Below are 26,725 nucleotides of genomic sequence, written 5' to 3'. Positions count from 1 at the left end.
TAATTTTGTTTTTTAAACGGTAAATTAATAAAATGACATCAATATTCTGTTCAGTACCGTTTTTTTCGTAAAATTGCATACAGTCGAAAAAAAGTAAAAGATGGCGTGCACGCTTCTGTGGTGACGGCGCTTTTTTTTCAACTGAATGTTCTAGTAAATTATTACGGGCACTGGGGTGCATATGCATAACAGCTTGTAAAGGCAGACGCACGATTACTGGTTGGAGTACTCCTTTCTTTCTTGTGTACATTCAATTTATGCTGTTTCTTTTATAGAGGAAAATTGGGGTGTGCGTCATAGAGGGAGAAAGCGAGTGGTAAAGGGGGAAGGGCCTAAAATTAACACACAGAGCAGACCTCAACAACAATTCTTAGCTCCTTCAAGGAAAAAAAATATACCCTTACAAACATATGTTAATAAATATAAGTCGCACCACACGACTGCTCAGGTGTAAACGTGATGTGTAGTTTACTGTGTTCATTTTCAGATACCACCTTAGACATTTGTGATAGAATTATTAAGATATGATTTCATATATTAACTGAACCTACTTTAATTCTATTTAATGCAGTGTTATGGTATACAAACTCTTTTGAAGGCCATCCAAATCAGCTCTTATTTCTTTATTGTGATTTTTAGGGTCTTCGTGCATTGCAAGCTCTGTACATTTTGTACTTCAGCTCAGGACACACTTCTCAGACATTATAGATTGAAGCACTGGCGTGGACCATATTCATCCTTGCATTCACAGTGACTGTATTTGTTCATTCCGGACTGCAGGTGCGTTAAGACACATCTCAACAGAATACATCCCAATGCTACCCTTTCAAAAGTTAGCAAGGATTTGGCTTGTTTGAGCTGTGAACTTTGTAAATTTCAAGATATCTGTGATGGGAAGACCTTTTACAGCCATATAAGAAAACATCTAAAAACTATGAATATGTGAAATGTCCTTTTGTAAACTGTGACTTTCAGACCAATGTATATACCACATTTAATGTACATAAAATTAGGAAGCATAAGGGTCAGTCTTTTCATGATTTCAGGCTATCCATTTTAAGTAGTAATCATGCAGGCCAAGAAGACAGTCCTGATAGTAGCTCAGCTGCAGACAATAGTGGACCTCTTATTGATGGTGAGGATGATCATGTAGGTAGTGGATGTGTTGCTTACAATGAGGATTTAGGAGATGCATTTGAGCACAAATTTGCTTCTCTCTTTTTTTGTATGCAAACTGTTCTTCACATGTCAAAAAGTGCTACCCAGCAAATACTTGAAGGGTTAAATGATATTTTTTCAGGACCTCACTTTTTCCCTGAGAATAAAGGAGATTGTCATGGATGAACCGCTGGTCTCTGTAGTCCAACAGAGATGGCCAGGCCTTCTCATAGAGCAACAGGTGAGTTTTATCTAATCTTATAAATTAATTGTCGAGTAGCGATGCTAGTATCTTGAAAATAAGTACATTATTAATTCCTGAATTTTGTTACAGGTATATACAGAATATTATTGCATTACCCAGGTGCAATTGAAAGAAACATCGCTGACATCTTTGGACAAGTATTCGACAGCTCTGATCAAAATGTACAGAGCAAAAGGAGGCAAGACGGCACATGAATTGAAATCACTTTTAGAATTACTAGATGAACAGGTACGTAATAAGGATCAGGAAAGAATTGTTTTATATTCATAAGCATGAACTTAAACTAGTATGTGCAGGGCAGTGTTGTAATTAAGGCTGTTAAACTGTTTGCTTATGAAGGTGCATGTGGCAAACCCATATACTTATCAAATGTATGCAAAATGATTTTATAGAACAAGGTGAATTATACTGTATATGTTTATATCTGAGTCATTGGCACTGCACATATTCCCTCCAATGTCATGGACTACAAATTCATAATGTATTAATTTACAGTTTTATTTGATGGTGAGATTTACACAAACAATATTTTACCAGAAATAAAAGTAAATTCCTGAGCTATTCTGTTTATTATAAATTGACAATTTAAATTACCCAGGTTAATAGCATTTTTTTTTGTGTGTGTCTGGATCTGTGCATACATTTTAAATAATTTGCAGAAGTGCAAAATCCTTTCATTATTTGGATCATTTAACAAAGATGGATTTTTGTATATGTACAGTAATGAGAAAGAAAATATGTCAAATATATTTAGTTGTTTTGTTTAAAGTTTTCTTAAATTGTCATTCGGTTCAAATATTATTTCTTTGTATATTCTACCTCTATGACTATCATTCTTGTTACTGTATTTTTCAGACTATGGATGTTACCACACACAAGAGGGCAACGGTTCTACAAGGACTACCTCTGTACTTAAGAGAATACAAGAAGTTATCAACAACATGTCATGTAAGTTCTGTTGGAAATGTAAAACTAAATGATTAACAAACTAGAAAGTTAAGTTGGTAGACAACCTTTCACTTGGCTTTGGAAAAGAGTCAACTATGGTTTATTTTTTCACACTTTAACTATATTGTTCTATATTTTTAGGATACAGACTCCCTTCAAATATATACAAATGAAATGAAGATAGGAATATTAGAGGTTGTGAGGCACCATGAGACCAATCCTGGAGCTGCGGCAATGAATGTGGCTGTGGTAATAGAAGGTCGAGTAGTAATTGAAGAGCTTGTCGACTTCACAACTGCATTTGTCATACTTGTTGGTCTTCTGTATGCTCGAAACATTCAGTACCCAAAAGAACTTAAATATACTTTTGAAACAGTACAGAAGGTGTTTCTAAATATTGGAGACTTATACTCACATAGAGTATTGTCACTCAAAAATATGCTGTATAAATGTTAGGCAAATATGTCTCAGATCTGCAGAATGGGATGTGCTTGTCTTTTGATTTTAGATTAACATTGCGATAGCTACTTTTCTTTGTGTGAAATTCTTTCTCAGTTGCACCTTAGTGTTAATGTTATGACAGAATCTCTTTACCCTGTGCAGGTTCTGTTCAAAAATTTTGGAATTATTGATGTAACACTTTTCAAATTAAGATTCCACAACATCAGAGATGGCATGGCTTGTGGTTATTAGTAATGATAACAATGTTATTAAGACAAAATTTGAACGTACTGAATATAAATACATTTGTATAAGTGATTTTCATATTTCACATTGTAATAATAATGTAATGCCATGTCTAAGAAAATAAAGCTGCATTATTTTCAAAAAAGCTGTTTTTTCTTTTTTGTTAAAATAGAATATGTTGCTCAATAAAGTCAGAGTTCTTAAGTAACTGATTACAATGTGCTTTTTGAGTTTGCAAAAAATAAATATATTCATTTCTTGAATTACTACCTTGAAGTTTGCCTAAATTTACTTACATTTATTCAGCATAGGTTTTTTAGTTGCGCCAATTAGAGATGACATTGACAAAGCCCTAAAATTTATGTTAGATGGGCTTAGTGCTGTTTTTACATATTAGTTATTTCTACTTGAGCTAATTTAATTTTCTTAGTTTGGCATAGTGTAGCTTGTATCCAGTGAACTCAAATTTTGTAATTGGCAGGATTTGTCAACGTAATGTTGAGCAAACTCAAAAAGCACATTGTAATCAGTTACTTAATATTTTTTAATTGGGAGTAGCATTGATTTTTTACAGTGATGCACCTTCTCTTTGGAATGGCCTGCCATTATGTGTAAGAGAAGCCCACTCAATTGAGACTTTAAAATCAAGACTTAAAACCAACCTTCACCCCCTTCATTACAATTCAGGCGGGTTTATCATCCTTGAAATGTTCTTTATTATATTATTCCTTTGTTGACATACCTTAACTTTTAATGTTATTTTATTCCAGTTGTGTTAGTTATCATTCCTTTAACACTGATGTTGTTTTATTTGCTTATTTTATATCACGTCTCATGTATTCTTCTCATTTGTACAGTGTATTGGGGACCATGCTGCTTGGTAATTTAGCACTTTGATTGACATGCAGGTTAGGTGCATTGGCGATCCTAAATTGTCCCTAGTGTGTGTGCTGTGTGGATGTGTGTGCGCCCTGTGGTGGGCTGGCACCCTGCCCGGGGTTTGTTTCCTGCCTTGCGCCCTGTGCTGGCTGGGATTGGCTGCAGTAGACCCCCGTGACCCTGTAGTTAGGATATAGAAGGTAGGATAATGGATGGATGGACTTATTGATTGATTGTAATCCGATTCTCATGCTCCAGACTTAAAAGAATCTTGAGGGCTGCACTTGGTATACCAGGGACTTTCAAAAAGTTTATGCATTTTTTTTAACTCTATATATTAAGAATTTCAAAAACAAATGACATCACTTTTCTACATGGTCACCTTCATTTGGGAAGCAATTTTCCCGGCGTCGTACCAACTTTTTTTTTTTCAATATTTTTATTTTCTATATTTTATTTTATTAAAATCAAAAAACATTCCATACATGCAAGTCAGGTTTAACAAAACTGGTTTAAAACCTCCACCCTTGAGAAAGAGAGCTAGGTCAGCAGAGTAGCACTTTAATAATAATAATAATAATAATTCATTACGGCGGCACGGTGGCGCAGTGGGTAGCGCTGCTGCCTCGCAGTTGGGTGATCTGGGGACCTGGGTTCGCTTCCCGGGTCCTCCCTGCGTGGAGTTTGCATGTTCTCCCCGTGTCTGCGTGGGTTTTCTCCGGGTGCTCCGGTTTCCTCCCACAGTCCAAAGACATGCAGGTTAGGTGGATTGGCGTTTCTAAATTGGCCCTAGTGTGTGCTTGGTGTGTGGGTGTGTTTGTGTGTGTCCTGCGGTGGGTTGGCACCCTGCCCAGGATTAGTTCCTGCCTTGTGCCCTGTGTTGGCTGGGATTGGCTCCAGCAGACCCCCATGACCCTGTGTTCGGATTCAGCGGGTTGGAAAATGGATGGATGGATGGATAATTCATTACATTTATATAGCGCTTTTCTCAGTACTCAAAGCGCTATCCACACAGTATAGTAAAAATATGTAACTAAATAAAAGTAGAATAGAAAAAAAGGGCAGAAAATCCATCCATCCATCCATCCATCCATCCATCCATTTTCCAACCCGTTATATCCTTACACAGGGTCACGGGGGTCTGCTGGAGCCAATCCCAGCCAGCAAGGGCACAATTCAGGAAACAAACCCCGGGCAGGGCACACACACACACACACACACACACACACCAAGCACACTCTAGGGACAATTCAGGATCGTCAATCCACCTAACCTGCATGTCTTTAGACTGTGGGAGGAAACCCACGCAGACAACATGCAGACTCCACGCAGGGAGGACCTGGGAAGCGAACCCGGGTCTCCTAACTGCGAGGCAGCAGCGCTACCCACTGCGCCACCATGCCGCCCTGAGAAAATCCACTTCCTCAATTTAAATGCTTATTCTAAAACAGGGGTCACCAAGTCCGGTCTTGGAGGACCACCGTGGTTGCAGGTTTTCATTCTAACCCATTTTTTTAATGAGTGTCCCTGTTTGTGCTGCTAATTAACTTCTTGTGAATTCATTTTAATTTAATTGCTTTTTTAAGATTTGTTCCCCTGAATTTCTGAATTGCTTCATTTCTTTCCTTAAATGGCACCCAAACAGAAGTGAAATGTGAAGTGAGGGAGCCAACAGGAGGCCAACTAAGTCAGGGCCTCAAACTCCAAGCAATTTCACTCCAACCAGCTGCTTAATAAGGTGTAGATTCTTGTCGTTAATTAAACCCGTTCTTTAATTTCCTGGCTTGTTGCTGCTCTCATGGTGCATTAGCAGACATTTCCGAAATTGTTGATTTTCTCTTTCTAAGTGCTCTGGTCAAATGTTTTGGGGTCCTGAGAAGATCGACATTCTGGAGACCTTCACCTTTCTTTATTTTCAGATATTGTATGATGGACACCAGTTGTATCTCATTATCGTTTGGCTGCTAATTAAGGAAAAAGAAACAATTAAGGGGTCTGAGACTTCAAGAGCAAGTCAAATAAAATGAATTCAAAAGAAGTTAATTTGAAGCACAAACAGGTCACTCATTAAGAAAAGGGTTAAAATGAAAACCTGCAGCCATGGTGGTCCTCCAGGACTGGAGTTGGCGACCCCTGTTCTAAAATATTATTGATCAGATCCTGCCAGGTTTTGAAAAAGTTTTGTACAGATCTTCTAAGTGAGAATCTGATTTTTTCCAATTTTAGATAATAATATACAGTATAACATCGGTTATCCACTGACCACCAACTTTTTAATGCCCAATCACTACTCCTCCCGCCTTCTCCGTTTCCAGTGAAAATATAAAAGTGTGGAAACGTTTTGAACGTCCCTCGTATTAAGAGCCTTCAAAGTATAATCCACCATCAGTGATGACCACTTCAGAATTGACCAGAGAGTCCAAAATGAACCAAAGACCCACCCTGGCACTGGGTGTTTAAGTAGGAGACTTGTGCAGGTAAATGAAAGGGCAAAAAGGCAAGTGCAAAGAAAAAATTTATTAGATTCACAAACTGCAATGTACAAAATATCCAGAACAGGTCAGTATTGTGGTGCAGCAGAGCCCAGCCTGGGGACAAACTAAGAGGTCCACACTCTGGACAGCTGGGAATTTATATAAAGACAAGTGATAGAAAAGTGAAACAAGCAAAGCTGTGCCTTTGTACACTCATGAATACCCACAATCCCTAGCCCTATACCCCTCAGAAGAAAGACAGGGAGGAGAGCAGAATGGAGTCGGGACTTGCCTATAGTCCTCACCCCAAGGGACTGTTTGTCTTTCTAAAAATAGGCAGCCATTAAATATAAGACAACATGACCCCTGCATCTATGAAACTGGCCTACAGCTCTTGACATTTTATGGACTATGAACTTTATCCTTTTACGCTCTCATATAAGCAGAAGGTAACACTGGATCTGGCAGAATGGAGGAGAGGCCTCAACTGTAAGGACCAGATACCATACTTTCCTGAACTTGCCTGTTGGATATACTTAAGCTGGCAGTGACGTGCTGGAGTTTGTCTACATACGTACGCCCAAAAGAGCTTAATCCAAACTCACCTGCTACCAACGAAAAAGACCCCAAACAGTCCTACACCCACCCAAACACAGCTATGCTTAAAGGCGAAAGCCCTGACAAGAGAATCCACACCACCAGATAATCTCACCGTGACCCTGAAAGGCTTGCACAGGCTCACACGAACCTACTACTTCTGTAGATCGTGACATACCTGCTGTCACACACTCTGGGTCTAAGACGCAGAACCAGGGGTTGATGAGCTGCACTAATGCCCTCTTTCGCAGACCACCAGAAGAAAAGACCAACTAGAGCTCCACCCACTTCTGCTGCCCTCCTATTGACCTCATTTCCACCAAGGACCTGCCTCCTCCTGCCCACCGACCTATAAAAGACCCAACCACTTGACCTTCCAGTCAGTCTCATCCGGACTCAGTCTCATATGATTACTTTGACGTTGCGTATTATTCCAGTGCTTACTACAATATATACGGGGTGGATCCACAATCCCTTTTTCTCTCTGTCTTGTCTCTCATTACGCTGCCCATACTCACCAGATGTCAGCCCTACTGTTGTACAATCACAAGACCTCCCCGCCAAGTGCTCCATAATTAAGCGTATGCCCTCTTCGGAGTTGAAGCACACTTACCACTGGCAGGTACAGATGGACCAACATACCACAGAGCCTGGAGACACCCGGACACAACACACACACCTGCCTTACACCCTGACAAACCTGGCACAAATGCCCATGCTCCTGAGAGTCCACATGCCAATCTGAGGGTAGCCCCGCAAAAAACCTGAACACCTGGTGGAGCTTAATTCGGATACATTTACACCTACTGGGGTACTTAAGGAGCTTTATCCATACGGAGGATCAAACAGGCGGAATTAACCCTTTCCACAGTCAACAGTTGGCCTCCACCTCCCACCACTACTTAACCTGATCTTCAACACAAATTGTCCTTGGCCGTCACTACTGACCTTCAGATATTCAGGCGCTGACAGATACCCAGTGACTACACGGACGGCAAAGTCATCCATATACTGGACAAGCTGCCTTTAGAGTCCCAGACGGTTGTCAGAGACGGTATCATTAAATTGCCTCCCGAGGAGGCCAGGTCTGCTTTCAGGACATATAAGCAGTGAGTCATGGAGGCAGCCAAGAAGCTAGAGCAAACAGGCAGTGTCATGAAGTGCAAGAAACAGACTTCCCTAATTAAAGAATATCTAAAGTCACAAGAAAATGGCCATACTTTTTAAGTGCTATGCTAACCGGGTTGCGATTTGCTGAGACGGTGCGGATGTGCACGTGAAGTCTGCCATCTCCTCGTTATAAGGCTTTGTGCAGGGTCAGATTTAGCAGACTTTCGCTCCAGCCCGCACCCTGAATTACTGGCTCCTCCTCGGGGCAGCCGTTTCTGCCCCTTCCTTGCCATTGACCTCTCCCAGTTCTGCGCCCTGATGTCATACTGGGCTGCTGGCCTCAGAGAGGCTGCAAGCACAGTTCCGGCTGCCCCAGGTAGGCTACCAAGGACTGCAGATGATGGGCGAAAGAAACAGACATACTCTACCTCTGTGTCGATCTGCTAAATCTGCCACTTCCCTCTTGAAGTTGGAAATCTCAAGCTCATTCAACACACAGTGTTCCTTCCCCCATGTAAGCCCAGTCCTTCAGGTCAGTTGAGAAACTCGGCTGACAGGCTGCGACTGCAACGTGCAGAGCGAAACTTCAGTTCGTGGTAGCACTGGACAAAGCTGTGGTAGATGAAAGTAATGGGGAGTGCCAGAAGGACAATACCACTGACCACACAAACACCCCCCAGCACCCTTCCTGGCATGGTGATGGGGTACATGTCTCCATACCCAACTGTGGTCATGGAGATAATAACCCACCAGCAGGCCGCCGGGATGCTGGCATAGTCCTCATTGCTCATCTCTAGGTCCAACCCGTGCTCCAGAAGCTGAGACAGGGCGCCAAATATGGCCATAGCCACACAGATGAAGACCAGCAGCATGACCATCTCGCGGTAGCAGCGCTTCAGTGTCAGCCCCAGGGTCTGCAGGCCAAGGAAGTGCCGTGCCAGCTTTATCACCCAGAAGATTCTCATCATGCGGAGCACTCGCAGGGTGACTCCAGCTCGCTGCAACTGAGAGTTTTCGCCGGTCAGCACCGACATCAGCACTGAAATGTAGTAGGGGGTGATGGCCAGCAAATCAATAATGTTCAGGGGCCGACGCACAAACTCACACTTGTCCTTGGACACAATGAAGCGTACAATGCACTCTGCCGTGAACCAACCAATGCACACTGCTTCGATCACCCTGTGGGAGAAGGTGGGAGAAAGAAAGAGCGACAGGAGGTCAGCATACAAATACATTCAGCCCAGTGGAGTGGACAGCAGACTCAACAGGAACAGGACCAGGACGCTTGGCGACTGCAGGACAAAGACACGGCACTCTCAGAGACCTAATGTTTGGATGACATATTAGGTTCGGTGGGACGGGGGGGGGGGGGGTGGATCAAGGATCATGCAATACTTACTAGTAACCCTTCTGCTCTGACATTTTTCCTGCTGCATTTCAGTGGCTTCTGTGTGGGCTGGAAGGACAGCGTCACGTCTAACGTGCCAAGTCTCTCGCAAGTGAAAACGTGGTGTTGCTTGCACCAGAGGCACGGGGAATGCTGCCAAGAATCAGATGATGCCAGTGTGATATGTCACTCAGCGTAACTAGAGGGCAATTTGGAGTTCAGCATCACGCGGCTCCCATAAGTATGAGGACGCCTCCTCACTTGCACCTGCGGTGTTGGAGTTCAACTCTACGCCGCTGCTTTACAGCAAATGAAGCATTCATCAGCCATTTTTGTTCTGCATTATTTTATGTTCTTGTAGCTCTCCTAACACTAAGATTGGTTTGTTGGAAATGACGAATAACGTTTAGCCCCCCTTGACATCTGTCCTTTGTTTATTGCTTAGGCACCATACGTGATTACAAACTATATTCCTCTGCTCACTTCTGAACAGAAATCAAAAAGTCAAAAGAGCCAACATGGGGACACCAGCACACCCCAAATCTGTCCAAATCAACGTTCACAGTGACATTATCATGTTTTACTTCTGGATTTCAAGTGAAACTAAATTGGACAGCTGGCTGAAGTGGATGTCACCCTTCAGGAAATTCAAAACTAGTGGACCCTGGACTGTGGAAGGACTGGGGTGGGGAGAAAGCTTATTCAGGGCATTACCTTCCCCGGAACACTAGGTGGCAACGGTGCCTTGGACTACCACAGGCCTCCTTGGGAATTGGGGGTTTGGAGCAGCCCTGCTGGGTTCTGTGGGTGCCACTGCCACCTAGCGCTCTGGGAGAGATAATGCCCTGAATAAACGCTCTCTCCCCCCTGTCCTTCCACGGTCGAGGTGTCCCAGCTGGGTAGGTCCACCATAAACAGAGTGCTGGCCACTCACTTCAAAGTAATTCTGAACACTGTCATTTTTACTAAATTGTCCTTGTTTACTACAGGTCACCTAATGATACTGGATGTCTCAAAATAAGTCCTTCCACGGTGACGCACATCTGCCTCCTTCTTGGTTCAATCTCTCATTCCAAGTGTGGCCCTAAATAAGCCTATCCTCTATTAATCCATTTTGTAACCCATCTACAGAATTCAGCCATTGTCTGTCCCAGGAGCAACCAGCCATGGATGAGGTGCTAATCCACACACACGCCCGTGCTCAGTCATTCGAGCAAAGCTGGAGTTGCCAGCGTGATGGAAACGGAATGTGCCAACGAGCCCCAAACATGATGACACGATACAGCCCCGGGTTCAAATCAAAGGGTGCTTATTCAACATAATACCTCCAAAAGTTGACAAAGCACTAAGCACAGGTTCTCTCTCTCTTCCCAGTACTCTCTCATCTCACCACCGCACTGCTGCTCCTCTAGTCGAGCGTTGCCGTCCTTCCTCCCAGCTCCGACTCGACGGGACAAGTAAGTGTGGTTCCTTTTATTGAGGATCTGTTGGAGGCACTTCCGGGTCAGACGGATGTCCAATAGTAGGGAGTGTGCCTCCCTGCAGTGCCTTCTTGTGGTGCCTCCAAACCCCAGCAGGGCTATGTTACTGGACTACAATTCCCAGCATGCCCCACTGGTGTCCAAACCGGACCTGATATCCAGATCTGCTGCCATCTAGCGTCTTGAGGGATTAAACAGACCTCAGAAAGAGTCTTTTCCTACCCTTCCTTGTTTATCCTGGTGCCGTACATACAGTATAACCATTTGGGACATTTGTCTATCCTGCCTGGGTAAAGAAACTCTTCCTTTGGCTGGGATGTCCATCCACCCACTTGGTGAGGCTCGTTCATCTCTCTCTCTCTCAGTTAGGATGCCTTTCTGTCCCCTTGTGGCCTCCCGTGTGGGTAAGGAGCCTTCTCTTCTTCTGGTAGGGATGCCTGTCCATCCCATCTGGCACTTATACCAGTCAGTCTAACACAATGCAGGGGCACTGAGAAAAACCCACAAGGACATAAACAGAACAAGCCCGGGTTGGAAACCAGGACTTTGATTTGGTAAGGTAGCCTCACTAAACTGCTGCACAGGTCCGAAAATGTCTATTTGTTACCTTACCCTCCAATATGCCCTGTAATTTCCTCAGTGGTTAACTTCACTTCCCAGTTCAAGCACTGGCCACCCCAGTGTACCCGATTTACCTCAGACCCCAGTGCGCTCATTAATTCTAGTGTGTCCTCTCATCATGTTACCTTACAATCTGGACATCCATGAATAAAGTCATTTGTCAGGTCTTTAAACATGCAGAAAAGAGATGGCACCCCGAAGTCCTCATTGGCATTTCCTGCCATTAGATACAACCAGGACCTGCTAATCCCATCTTTCTCCCAACAAACAAAACTCCCCATAATGCAAAAAGAGAGCTGAACACCTTTGGACATCATTAAAAGTGTGTCCATCATATAGTAACCTCCAGTCTGTTAATGGTATTTGTTACATAATTTTCCACTTTTTTCAGTGTACATTTTACATTATAAAATGTAATGCGTAAACAGTGTATGAGTTTTGCATTATTTTTCTTCTTTTATGTGAAAAATTGGTCAGCATTTGTCAATAAATCCTAAGCCCATATATGAATCTTCATTAGACTGACCAGAAGCACAGACAAATGTGATCATTTTGTTGCGTTTTATAAATATGTTTATCCCCTCAGGTGCTGTGAAGTAAATGAGCAGAGATGGTTCTAGGATTTTTGCTGCTCTAGGTGAACTTGTAAATGGCATCCCTGCCACCACTTTTGCTTTGAGAGGAATCATCACTGCCAGACCTGTACATTGAGACCTGGAGACAGGACCTCAAATTTAGGATTTAGGACCTCAAATTCACAGTTTGAGAATGTCGAGTTATAGCAACATCTGTCTCAGAAAAACAGGCTCTTGACGGGTGCCATTTTAGAAAATAAGTAGGAGTTGGGCTGTATTAATAGTCTTAATTTACTGTTTTTAGTATTAGGGTGTTGTGCCGTGTTAGGCATTATGGATGAAGTGAGGCGTTAAGCAAAATGGCCCCTTTGATTGGCTAACTAGAAAGATTATAATATACAAACTTTCAAGGCCCCTTCTTCAGGCGAGATGTGATCAAAGAAGAAGAAGGGGCCTGAGTTGCCTCAAAAGCTTGCATATTGTAATCTTCTCTAGTTAGCCAATCAAAGGGGTCATTTTGCTTAACGCCTCACTTCATCATTTTTAATATTTCTCTGAGGAAAACCAATAGGCATATACAGTAAGTTATTACTAAAACTAAAAGCTAATTTCTATAGTTTTCTATTTAATCCACCAGCTAAACGTACACCTTTTGATGAAGGTGATGCGTTTTATATATATATATATATATATATATATATATATATACAGGGTATATATATAAATATATATACTGTATATACTGCTCATCAAGAGTGGCTCAGGCACCACCGAGAGTGGCAGCCTTTTCAGCAGCTCCATGTACAACTTTATTTTTCTACTTTTACTTTTCTCTTTTTATTGATCACTCCTATCACTTTATTTTATTTTAAGTGGATTCGTTCCCTGGACACACTTACTTTTACAACGTGGGCATGAATTTTTACACGCCGAGACTCGTCTATTCAAGTACTCAACTTAGAGCGCTGAGAACAAATGCCAGTGTCGGTGTGGTTCCCTACCCTATTTACCCGACTTTTTGTGAATTTCCCCTTGGGATTAATAAAGTATCTATCTATCTATCTATCTATCTATCTATCTATCTATCTATCTATCTATCTATCTATCTATCTATCTATCTATCTATCTATCTATCTATCTATCTATCTATCTATCATAAAGCGCCTTTCACATCTATCTATCTATCTATCTATCTATCTATCTATCTATCTATCTATCTATCTATCTATCTATCTATCTATCTATCTATCTATCTATCTATCTATCTATCTATCTATCATAAAGAGCCTTTCACATCTATCTATCTATCTATCTATCTATCTATCTATCTATCTATCTATCTATCTATCTATCTATCTATCTATCTATCTATCATAAAGCGCCTTTCACATCTATCTATCTATCTATCTATCTATCTATCTATCTATCTATCTATCTATCTATCTATCTATCTATCTATCTATCTAATCCTGCCAACTACGCTATCTATCTATCTATCTATCTATCTATCTATCTATCTATCTATCTATCTATCTATCTATCTATCTATCTATCTATCTATCTAATCCTGCCAACTACACTATCTATCTATCTATCTATCTATCTATCTATCTATCTATCTATCTATCTATCTATCTATCTATCTATCTATCTATCTAATCCTGCCAACTATGCTATCTATCTATCTATCTATCTATCTATCTATCTATCTATCTATCTATCTATCTATCTATCTATCTATCATAAAGCGCCTTTCACATCTATCTATCTATCTATCTATCTATCTATCTATCTATCTATCTATCTATCTATCTATCTATCTATCTATCTATCTATCTATCATAAAGAGCCTTTCACATCTATCTATCTATCTATCTATCTATCTATCTATCTATCTATCTATCTATCTATCTATCTATCTATCTATCTATCATAAAGCGCCTTTCACATCTATCTATCTATCTATCTATCTATCTATCTATCTATCTATCTATCTATCTAATCCTGCCAACTACGCTATCTATCTATCTATCTATCTATCTATCTATCTATCTATCTATCTATCTATCTATCTATCTATCTATCTAATCCTGCCAACTACACTATCTATCTATCTATCTATCTATCTATCTATCTATCTATCTATCTATCTATCTATCTATCTATCTATCTATCTATCTATCTATCTATCTATCTATCTATCTATCTATCTAATCCTGCCAACTATGCTATCTATCTATCTATCTATCTATCTATCTATCTATCTATCTATCTATCTATCTATCTATCTATCTATCTATCTATCTATCTATCTATCTATCTATCTATCTATCTATCTATCTATCTATCTATCTAAAGATTAAAGGAACACTTTTTAATCCGAGTATAGCATCAAGTCAATGAATCGTCTTGGGTTTTGATCTGTCAGTGAAGTAGCAGAGGAGGTTGTTCATCAGTTTCAGCTGCTTTGGTGTTAATGAAATTAACAACAGGGGCACTAGAGGGGCAACAATGAGACGACCCCCAAAAGAGGAATGAATGGTTTAACAGGTGGAGGCCACTGACATTTTTCCCTCCTCATCTGTTTTTTCACTCGTTTTGCATTTGGCTATGGTCAGTGTCACCACTGGTAGCATGAGGCCATACCTGGACCTTACAGACATGGCACAGGTAGTCCAACCTCTCCAGGATGGCATATCAATACATACCATTCCCAGAAGGTTTTCTGTGTCTCCCAGCACAGTCTCAAGAGCATGGAGGAGATTCCAGGAGACAGACAGGCAGTTACTCTAGGAGAGCTGGAGAGGGTCCCTCATAGAAGGTCCTTAACCCATCAGCAGGACCCACTGGTATCTGTTCCTTTGGGCAAGGAGGATCAGGATGAGCACTGCCAGAGCCTACAAAATGACCTCCAACATGCAGGCCACTGGTGTGAATGTTTCTGACCAAACAATCAGAAACAGACTTCATGAGGGTGGCCTGAGGGCCTGACATCCCCTAGTGGGCCCTGTGCTCACTGCCTGGCACCGTGGAGCTCGACTGGCATTTGCCATAGAATATCAGACTTGGCAGGTCCACCACTGGTGCCCTGTGCTTTTCACAGATGAGAGCAGGTTCACCCTGAGCACATATGACAGACGTGAAAGGGTCTGGAGAAGCCGTGGAGAACATTATGCTGCCTGTGACATTGTTCAGCATGACCGCTTTGGTGGTGGGTCAGTGATGGTCTGGGGAGGCATATCCATGGAGGGATGCACGGACCTCTACAGGCTAGACAACGGCACCTTGACTGCCATTAGGTATCAGGATGAAATCCTTGGACCCATTATCAGGACCTATGCTGGTGCAGTGGATCCTGGGTTCCTCCTGGTACACGACAATGCCCGGCCTCATGTGGCGAGAGTATACAGGCAGTTTCTGGAGGATGAAGGAACTGATACCATTGACTGGCCCCCATGCTCGTCTGACCTCAATCCAATAGAACACCTTTGGGTGGGACATTATGTTTCGGTCCATCCGACACTGTCAGGTTGCACCTCAGACTGTCCAGGAGCTCAGTGATGCCCTGGTCCAGATCTGGGAGGAGATCCCCCAGGACACCATCCGTCTTCTCATTAGGACATTGTCAGGCATGCACAGAAGTACATGGGATGCATACAAACTACTGATTACAATTTGGAGTTGCTGTAATGAAATTTCAGCAAAATGGGCTCGCCTGCCTGCCACATCATTTTTTCCCTTTGATTTTCAGGGTGTCTTTGAATTCAGCCCTCTGTTGGTTGATCATTTTCATTTCCATCCTTTCGTTCCTAACACATCACAAATATCAGTCCATAGCAGTAGAGATATCCAGCAGGATGTTTTTTCCCATTGAGATCTGATGTGTTTTCAAAGTGTTCCTTTAATTTTTTTAATATATTAACTAAGACATATACATGTCATTTAAATTAATAAAATAAACTGAAAGCTTAGCATAATGACAACATTCAGTGAAATCGAGAATATAAAGATTAGCTTTAAATAGGCTTCTTTACCCACAATTCCAATTTACCGTCTGCTCGTGTATGCAAATGAGGCAGTCTACCTGTCCAAAAAACGCACATCGTGCCCAGAACAAATCTCACAAATGGTGGTGAGCAACAAAGGACGATATTTGCTAAGTTTTAACACAAGTATGTCTATCTGGGAGATGATCATAGTTTGGGTTAAATCAGCTTTAAGAAATTCACTCGAGTAACAGTCCTGTAGTCGATTTGATCGGTTAATTTTATTTCGCCGTGTCTGTCTCTGCTATGCCACCATTTGAAGGTTATTATTATTATCATCATCATCATTGCTATTGTTGTAGGACTGTGTAGGTCGTCATTCGTTAAGACCGAACATCGCGAGTATGTGAAAATAATATAAAATAATCGGACATTCGCTTTGTGTCCGAGTGTTCTAGGTTTGTATTATTTAAAAAATGTCGCGTCATTCAGGGCCGTTTCTGCGCAGCAGATTGTGCTGTGCATACTGCAGACATTCCAGGCGCTGCTGAGGCGCACAACATAAACATTTCTATGTGTTCCGGTCCGGACAAATTTCTCTAAACAAAATAAAAGAGAGGAATCTCTACACGGGGCTTCAGTAATGCGCCCTGACCACTAGAGGGCGCCATAGGCGCTTGTTTAGACCTCATATGCCCAACGGCTTGTGTTCACATTACTCAAACTTTTTACTCAGATCGGATTTGCCTAACTTGACCGTTGGCATTCATAAGTTCACGTGAGCGGAAAGTGAATGTCTCTGTACTCCGAAACGTGACGCATGCGCACATCGATATACTTGTGCACAAGTCATCAGCGTCACCGACAACAAAAAAACTTCCTATTTGTGAGACAACTCGAGGTATTAAATGAATGCGCTAGCAGATGTATAGTTCACCGGCTGCACATAATTAGGTTGAAAAAGGCAAAAGACGGGCAGCTTTTACTGTTTTCTGGCACTGCTGCACCAGGACATGTGTGGGTAGAGGAAAGGAGCCTGTAATGAAGTTGTCACATCTGTAGCTCTCCTGCAATGTTTGCTGAGGACGGCAGCGCTCAGCCCATGCGTATAGGCAAAGAAACCACGTGAATTCCGTTCTGACCGTTCTCATTCATTAATCGGATATGCAATCACAGATAAAAGTGACTCAAATCCGATTTGAGTGTCCACACGGCCCTGGAAACATCATATTTGTGTCACATTAAGGCAAAACATGGGATCTGAGTCACTTCAGCCTGCTAATGGGAATGTAGCCTTTTTACTATGTCACCTGATCACAGGGTTTCAAAATACTGTATCTATAGCAGACAAGTGGACTAAAGCTAACTGACACTTTATTAATAGGTTTCAGTTACTGGATTGTACTCAGCGCACTTTCTTCTACTTGGTTGCGCAGTTGATCCCTGCAAAGGAGTGGCAGACCAGTAATTGTGCTGCTCGCCTTACACCCAGCTACTGGAATAAAAAATAATGCAGGTACTTCCATTTAAATAAGTATTAGGTTATTTGTTATATTAAAAGGTGATCGGACTTCATAACACACGTTAGTTACTTTTAACGTGTTACCCCTGAAACTGCTCCTGAGATTATGCTGCTCAGTTTTGCAATTTATGTTCAGCTTACCAACATAAATGGAGCGATTTTTGAAAAATTGAGACTGATTATTTTAACCAGGAGAAGGAATAATGCAATCACATGAGCATTTATCTCAGGAGATTATCTTTGTGGATGCTTTCTACCCAGTGCCGGTGCTAGGTTATTTTGTGCCCTAGGGTTAGGGTTAGGATTAGGGATTATGATCTGCGCCCTAAGTGGATGCCTAATTCTACCCTTGGCTGCTGAAAGTTTGTGCAAAGCAAACACAAGCGCAGACAAACAGAGTACAGTGGACCCACACAGAGCAGACTACCAACCCGCTTAAGAGTTTACAGGTCCAAATAACCGGGTTACTTTTAAAAAATCTACGTGAGTTAATCAGGGTTATCAGAGAGCAATGCCAATTTCTCTAACAGGTAAAAGAGGGGTTTTATGGCATTTTAGATAAAAGTTACTGTAAATAACCGGGTTATTAAAGTGCACGTCAACGCACTAACTAACTAACTACCTTCAAGTTAGCTGTTCACCCTCCATTTTTCATGTAAAGGGCCAATTCTCCTTCTAGGTTCTGTTACCTCCCCTCTTGCTTATTCCTGAGTACGTTTATTTTGTGTCCTGCTCAGACCTTGGTGGCCACCATGTCCAAGAACATTCTCCTTACTCCTTAGTGCAGGTAATTCTTATCATTGTACCCCATATCTCTTCAAAGAAAAGCTGGACATTTCCCAGTCGAAATCCCAGTTCTGATGTGTTGCCTCTACCTAAACCTTTTGGATGTGTCTAGGAACTGCTTTGACCTACTGTGTCAGTACCGCTAAATGGCTGCTTTACACTTCTGATAACATTCACTCACTTTTAGGGCTCGATTAGTATCCTATACTGATGAGGAAAAGAAACACAATTCCCATTTCTGGACTGACATTTTACACTTCAGTTTGGAAATAACAATAAACAAACAAGAAGAATTGGAAACAGAACAGTACAGTAACAAAAACAACAGCAAAACGCCAACAACTGTGAACATTAACGGCACTCGGCTTACAGTTCTTCAGTTATCTTTTGTGTTTGGGGCATTCCTAGGGCACTCTCTGTGGGTTAATGTGAATGGAGAAGGCAGGCCAAGGTTGAATCTGGTGGGCTTTTCTTGAGATGCTTGTGTGGCTTGCTGTATGGTCAGTCACGTAGGAAGTGTGAGGAGCGGGCTTCTGACAGGTCTTTATACTCTAAAGCTGGTAGCATGGAGCCCGTCCCTCACTGTTCCGTCACTGATGATTACATCGTATCTGTCCTAAGGTTCAGCAGATCTGAAATTACAGGATGGTCCTGCTCTGGTGCGGCCATTTGCAGGCAACCAGATCTTGGACTGTTATCTGCCCTAATGGTCTGCTGAATCTTCTACAGTCAGGAATCTGTATTGAAACCCCAAATAATATCAGCCTTCTCATGTCATGTCTGTCTTCACTGTAACCAATTATAATGGACAATAGGCATAAGGACAATATTTCTTTATATTATTTTTTCATTATTATTATATTGTTATATGGGTTGGAGACGGTGACACTGACCAGAAAACAGGAGACAGAGCTGGAGGTGGAAGAGTTAAAGATGCTAAGATTTGGGTGTGATGAGGATGGACAGGATTAGAAATGAGGACATTAGAGGGTCAGCTCAGGTGGGACAGTTTAGAGACTGAAGTCTGAGAAGCGAGATTGTGTTGGTTTGGACATGTGCAGAAGAGAGATGTTAGGTACAATGAGAGAAGGGTGCTAAGGATAGAGCTACCAGGCATGAGGAACAGAGGAAGGCCTAAGAGAAGGTTTATGGATGTGGTGAGTGAGGACATGCAGGTGATGAGTGTGACAGAGCAAGATATGGAGGATAGGAAACAGCTGATCTGCTGTGGCGACCCCTAACGGGAGCAGCCAAAAGAAGAAGATTGTATTGTATGCACAGTTTTAGCTCTTGCACGTGTGAAACACTTTGCACTTTGTTTTCTTTATGTTCTACTTTGCAACCATAAAAAGAGAATTTGCATTCTACTGTTTATTACATCCCTGTGTTAGGATATAGCGGGTTGGGTAATAACTGACTGACTATTTATTACATAGCACCTTTCAAATCTTAACTAGCTAGCTTCTTATCCGACTATGTTGAATGAAAAGGTTCCAGGTCTTTGGATCATCTGAACACGAATCTTTACTTTACTTCTTTTGTATTATTAAACTAAGGGTTAATAATTCCACTAATAAGTAAACCAGAGGGGTTCATGCAAAATATGCAATATTTATATATGAAAAAATAAAAACTGTGTCCCATTTTCTGGGAGTCAGGATCCCTGCTCCATGCTGAGCCTTGACGAAGCTGCCATGGTTCATAGCAAAGCTGATTTAATCTGAGATGAAGAGACAGAAACAAAAGCAGCAGTGAATCGGGACTAAAGTAGCAGAGTGAGTACAGTGGCGGGTTGGGGGGGGGGGGCTACTGCATTATTAATCACATGGCGATGACAGTTTGAGAGTGCATGAGGAGAGCTGTCTACCTTTAAGCACCTTTCCATTTTTCTCCCAAGTGCCCTGTCGCCAGAACCCCAGCTCAGCTGCTTGTCACTTGTTGGTTACCTACCTGGGACGTTTTCAAGCAGTTTGTCTGTATCTCCGTCCACTGAAAGGAGGAAATTTGCATCCTGTGTCTAAAGCCCGGCATTCCCAGAATTGTCCTTTCATTCACCAATTCCTTCTTCTCGCATGCTGCTTGACGCTTTCCAGGGAAACCAAAGAGATTTTGATCTGAGAATTTAATTCATGAATGAACAAGAGCAAGTAATTTGCCAGGAAATGGACAATTTGTCTCACACGGCAAAAAGGGACACAAACCCAGGGAGGGTTAGATGGGTTTCCTTAATGGTAATAATATAGTTAAAGCAATCATGGCAGCCACAAGTGATTCCATAACTGAAGGTCAGTGAAGCGAATGGACCACTCCGGGACTCAGAGCATTTTAAAACTGACCGCTTTGGCCTGACAGTTGTTACAAAACCCAACAGCTGCCACCTCTCCGAAACGCTAACATTCAACAGTGCAGAATGGAACCAAGCAGAACAGAATGACCCAAATAAAGAAACATAGAGAGGGCGGTGGTGGGGGGGGGGGGCTCAACCCAAAACTCAGGGAGCGTGGAGTCAAATTAGTGGCACGCAGCAGAACTGAGCCGGAAAAAGTCGGACCGAAATGAAGTAAAGCAGATGGACACGCAAATGAATAGATGTTCCAAGTTACTGCACAGCTGGTAGGAGTCATCCAAACAGAGATTTTTATCTCACAGCTGGCCTATGAATAATCCCCAGAAAAAAAAAAAAGAAAAAGACAAAAGCGGAGTCCAATCCTAGAAAAAGAATGAAGAATACCAAACTCATTTCACTTGCAGCCCACCTCAGCCATCACGGATACAAGTGGTCCTAAAAATAAACCGATGGTGACGCCAAACATTTAGATTCTAAAAACTGATCCATCTGATTGTACCGGTTTATAATGTAGTATAGGCTGTGTAGGTGTGGGGTGGACGAGGGGGTGGTGGGAGGGGGCATCTGCTTAAAATAATAGTCCTGAGGATGACCCTTCTCCAAGAGGAAAATGAATTATGAAGCGCTATTCATGTGAAATCAGATTTTTTAAAATGTCTCTATATACTGCATGTTGTCACAAGCTGTCAGAAGTATAAGGGACACAAAATTAGAACAAAAACACACACAGAACAGTACGAGGGCACAACAGGGGCCATGTTCAGGATAGGTCTACAAGTCCCGTTGCAAGCCAGCTCTACAAGGAAATTATCCATGGGCACCACATTATGAAAATCACCAGCAGAAGATGACTAACGGGGCAATACGATGGTGCAGCGTTAGTACTGCTGCCTCACAGTAAGGGGACCCGGGTTCACATCCCAGGTCCTCCCTGTAAGGAGTCTGCAAGTTGTCTGCGTGGGTCTCCTCCCACTGTTCAAAGATGTGCAAGTTAGGCGAACTGGTGACGCTAAGTTGGCCCTAGTGTGTGTTTGGTGTGTGTGTGTATGACCTGTGATGGACTGGCATCCTGTCCAGGGTGTGTTCCTCCGTTCCGCCCTATGCTAGCTGGGATAGGCTCCAGCACCCCCACCCCCCTAAGTCTGGCCTGGATTAGGAGGGTAAGAAAAGGATTCGACTAGGTGACTATTGTTACAGTCACTAGGTGGCACCCTAGAGTCCCCCTAATGAAACACTGGCACTCTGTGACATTGACAGTGACAGTGACATTGCCCCAGAAACCTGCAGAGCAGTTCCATATCCAAAATGTTATTCTGTGATGACTTGAACGTAATCTCCAGGTGTGGTTTAAATGGTCACCCACTGCGAGTGACTTAAAGTCTAGAATTGGGACGAGGACTCCAATACTTGGTAGGCAGGATGAACAGAATTACTTATGAGTGGGACTTGGAGGTGAGGAGGGCTTCCCATTAGGTGATGAACTTTTAAGGTGAGCAAGTGATAAGATAACCTGTCCCAGAAGAAAAACACTGACTGATACATAACGGTTAGTTCATAAATGTATCCTTTAAATGAACTCATTCATTCATTCATAACGAAATGAATCCATTTTTAAATCTATTTTGTAATTGTTTTCGCATAGGGTGACACATTGTGGTGCTCCTTAGTGCTCTCGATCTATACTTTACATACCACATATATACACATTTACATGATTATGAATTTAAAATTTTATACTGTGTACTTAATTCTACAAATGAAGTTGTAGTTGTTTGCTTAATGAATGATCCTTTACAGAAGAATATGGCTCACCTGGGATACTAAACATCACCCTTTATAGAGTGTGTGTGTATATATATATATATATAGATCGATATATACTAAATATACATACTATATATGTGTGTGTATGTATATATATATACACACACACATATACAAATATATACACACACATATATATTATGTATATATATTTATTCACAAATATATTCATATATACACACACTATATATATATGTGTGTGTGTGTGCGTATGCGTATTTATTTGTATATATATGTGTGTGTGTGTGCTTATTTATTTGTATATATATATATGTGTGTGTGTATATTTGTATATATGTGTGTGTGTGCGTATATATATATATATATATATATATATATATATATATATATATATATATATATATATATATATACTGTATATGTGTGTGTGTGTATATGCGTATTGGGGCGGCACGGTGGCGCAGTGGGTAGCGCTGCTGCCTCGCAGTTGGGAGATCTGGGGACCTGGGTTCGATTCCCGGGTCCGCCCTGCGTGGAGTTTGCATGTTCTCCCCGTGTCTGCGTGGGTTTCCTCCGGGTGCTCCAGTTTCCTCCCACAGTCCAAAGACATGCAGGTTAGGTAGATTGGCGATTCTAAATTGGCCCTAGTGTGTGTTTGGTGTGTGGGTGTGTTTGTGTGTGTCCTGCGGTGGGTTGGCACCCTGCCCAGGATTGTTTCCTGCCTTGTGCCCTGTGTTGGCTGGGATTGGCTCCAGCAGACCCCCGTGACCCTGTGTTCGGATTCAGCGGGTTGGAAAATGGATGGATGGATGTATGCGTATTTATTTGTATATATATGTGTGTGTGTATATATATTTGTATTTATACATACACACTCTATACAGAGTGATGTTTAGTATCCCAGGCAAGCCATATTATATTTATTTATCGCATATATATCGTTTATCTTATCACTGCATGCTCCTAACCTAACCTAACCTCCTCCTCCTCTTTTTCTTTATTGCTAATTATTTTAAAGCACACTGGGCACCTAAGTAAAAAATCCGCTTAAAAATAATAATTTAAATCTAAAATTGAAATTCTTTTTGATGAATATAAAACATAAAACAGTTTATGCAAATTGTTAAAGTTTGGGGTCCCAGCAGTGTCCAAGCCTACACTTCGTTCAGATCGGGCAGCGCGTTTTCTATGACGAGAACATTCAGTTTGGCGTTACAACTGATGTGGGGGCAACCAAAGAACACGTGAGAGCCTACAGCTGGGAGCCCCTCAGCTGGGAGTCGCACCGACCTCAACAAACGCAGGAGCCCGCAGACAGGAGCGGTCTGGCATTCTAGACGCGCACGCCTGTTGCTCGGATTCTTCATTAGCTTTAACGTTGTTGTAATGCCCGTTCTTTTGGACACATAGTGGCTCTTGAGTGCAACGTACAAGAAAGAACGCGCGCACACACACACACACACACACACGCTTAGACCCGCTTAGACAACACGCAGGACGGACACCGTGATCACAAGTTGACATTGTATAAAGTAAGAAAGAAATAAATACCCGGATGGATCCCCAAATTTGTCGCTATACCTGTGCTCCTCTACGCTGTTGTTCTCGGCCGTTTTCCAGTCCGGCAGGGTGCTGGCGCACAAAACCACCATGGACACGATGACAAAGATGACGGACACCGAGGCGAGGATCTGCGCGGCCACTGAGGACGTGGGCTCCTCGAAAGTCCTCCGCATTCTCTCCAGCCACTTGCCGCTGCCCCGAGTGGCCAACTCGTTTGGCCGCAACTCAGCGTCCTCCTCGGAGAAGTAGGTGTAGGTTTCGGACATCCTGTCGTCCAGACGTCGCTGGCAGCAGAACTCGAGCTGCGAGCTCTCCAGTCCCCAGTAGATCATCTCGTTATAGAATGACAGCTCGCACATTTGCGGGACGAAGCGTAGCTTGCCGTACTTCACGTAGAGCATGATGCAGCCGAAAGCCCCCGAGTGTCTGTCGAAGAAGTATTCGTTCCGCTCACGATCGTAGTCGTCGCACACTTCCAGCACCTCCTGCTCGGACGCGCAGCTATGGAGCCGACTCACCCTTCGCAGCGGGAAGTTCTTGATCACGTCCCCTGGGAAGGCATACTTGGTGCCACCTACATTTAGGATGCAAGTACCGCTTCCAAACTTCATCTTTAGGACACGGCATTCACCAGCTGGACTGGTGGACGTCGGGCGTGGCTCTGTGCCCCCTTCCCTTTGTCCCCGAGTGCGAGGCACAAACCCGGGGGGTTCATCGTCCAGGTGCTCCCGCGGGTACCGTGATGGGAAGCGAAGGCTCCGTTCTGGCTGCAGCAGCTCAGTCTCTTCTCCGCTCCCCAGCAGCGCTCTATCTGGAAGGAGAGCTGAATGATGTCATGATCAGACACACCTCCCGGTTCACATCTGCAGGCGGCAGAACCGAAACAGTCGGCGACCGAAGCTCCCCTGGCATTCACAGTGCGAACCCCGCTACTCCAGGCTTCCTCCGATGTATAGTCCCGCGCACCACAGTCCTCCTACTTCGAGGTTTTGCAGATAAGGCTCTTGCCAGTCTGTGCACTCTGTTACCCAGTTTGTAAAAAAAATAAAAAAAATAAAAATGAGGCTTTTTTTTCTAGGTTTTGGAATTTGCGATCAGTGCACCTTAATGTGTCCACTTCGGGTGGCAGGCGGTGAAAACGGAGCAATCTGTCCTCGGTGGTCCCTGCTCTTCAGTTGGGCGAGCCTGTTACTTTACAATCCTCGGTGTAGTGTCCTGCTTACTTCACTCCTTAGTATGAGACCACCTATAGGATCTGGCCAGTCTATGCCCTGTGCCTTTTGACTCTGCCAGCATGAGGCTTTCTGTTCCCCGTATGTCATCTGCATCTCGCACACCTTGATCCTTCCACCTTAGATTTATCAAGCCACCTCCTCCTAATCGTCCACCACTGCGCTCTGTGCCAACTCCACCCAGATTTCACTGCCATACCTCGATGTACTAGTAACTAACTGATTTTCCAGTTCTCAACCTTTGCATTCCCAGATCTCAGCGTTCGGTGTCCTGCAAAGCTTGTTTCTCAGTCTAGCGCCCTAAATCCAAGATATTCAATTTGTACATTTTGTGCGTCTAAGTGTACAGTCCCATTATTGATCTCCGCCTCCTTTAGGGCACGGGAAGTCATATACAGTATGTACCGTAAGTGTTTTTAATGTACGTCTCACACCCCGAATGTGGCCTCCTCCGCACTTTACGCCCTAATTCAGTAGGTAGTCTCTATAGTTACACCAGTCGACGTATGATAAATGCACGGTAGTTTTAATCAAGGTGTCATCTTTTATTTGATCGCTGCGTGGTGATTTATATCACTGGTGTCAAAAGCCTCATTTGAATTCTTATAACTCGCTTTCTGGTTGCAATTAAAAACGTGTTTAAGACCCGCTCCGTGCAGCTCTTTTCCCCGGGAGACAGAGGGAGGGCGTCTCCGTGCATGTTTAATCAATCATGTGAAAATAATGAAGATAATTTGAGAAATGAAGCGGAAATCCGTGATAACCCACATCACCCCCCCCAGGAAAAAAAAAAAAACACCGCCAGCCTACTCCGAAATCTGCGACTCGGAGCCTTCCTTGAGCATCAAGTACACAAGAAAGCGCAGCCACAAGGGGGCGCACATTGTCAGATAAAACTGATAAACGTATTTAAATCAAATGTCTGATGTTACGCATTCACACATTTCCATGGCATTTTTAGCAAGGCATTACACAAGGCTTCCTTTCCTTTCCAGAACTGCGTGTTTCATTAATGCGGAGTCTGGTACCCGTAGTGTGAATTACTGAAGGGAGATCCCCTTTCAGAAATTCTGTCTGTGCTAAAGGGAATCTTTTAGGAATAAATCTGACTTCAACTGAAGATGCTAAAACAGGGCACACGACAGCCCATCTGGTTGAATATCCATTAGCAAAAAAACAAAATTAAAAAGCTAAACTTGCGCAAATGAAGTCCAATTAAGCAAGGGTCCTGTTTAGTTCTACCGATCGGGCTAGCAGGAATGGAAATCTCCCACCTACTGCAGCCCATTAGGACCATATTTGAACCCTCGCATATTCTGCCT

General features: G+C 42.7%; 2 protein-coding genes across 3 annotated transcripts in view; both read right to left on the bottom strand.

Moving 5' to 3' along the window:
* The window catches only part of nphp1 (nephronophthisis 1), a 440,043-nt gene that overhangs the window by 42,087 nt on the left and 371,231 nt on the right, over positions 1-26,725 (bottom strand). The window lies entirely within an intron of this gene.
* kcng3 (potassium voltage-gated channel, subfamily G, member 3) lies at positions 6,440-26,114 on the bottom strand. Of its 2 annotated transcripts, none has more exons than XM_028820738.2 (2): positions 24,160-26,114; positions 6,440-9,297 (listed from the first exon to the last, which is right to left on the bottom strand). In XM_028820738.2, the coding sequence occupies exons 1-2, from the start codon at positions 24,780-24,782 to the stop codon at positions 8,652-8,654; spliced, it is 1,269 nt and encodes a 422-aa protein (XP_028676571.1). In that variant the 5' UTR covers positions 24,783-26,114; the 3' UTR covers positions 6,440-8,651. The 2 variants fall into 2 exon arrangements, with proteins under 2 accessions (XP_028676571.1, XP_028676572.1); XM_028820739.2 differs by having other exon boundaries at positions 24,190-26,113.

This window comes from Erpetoichthys calabaricus, chromosome 15, assembly GCF_900747795.2.
Source record: "Erpetoichthys calabaricus chromosome 15, fErpCal1.3, whole genome shotgun sequence".
Lineage (NCBI taxonomy): Eukaryota > Metazoa > Chordata > Cladistia > Polypteriformes > Polypteridae > Erpetoichthys > Erpetoichthys calabaricus.
This window is presented reverse-complemented; position numbering and strand designations above follow the sequence as displayed.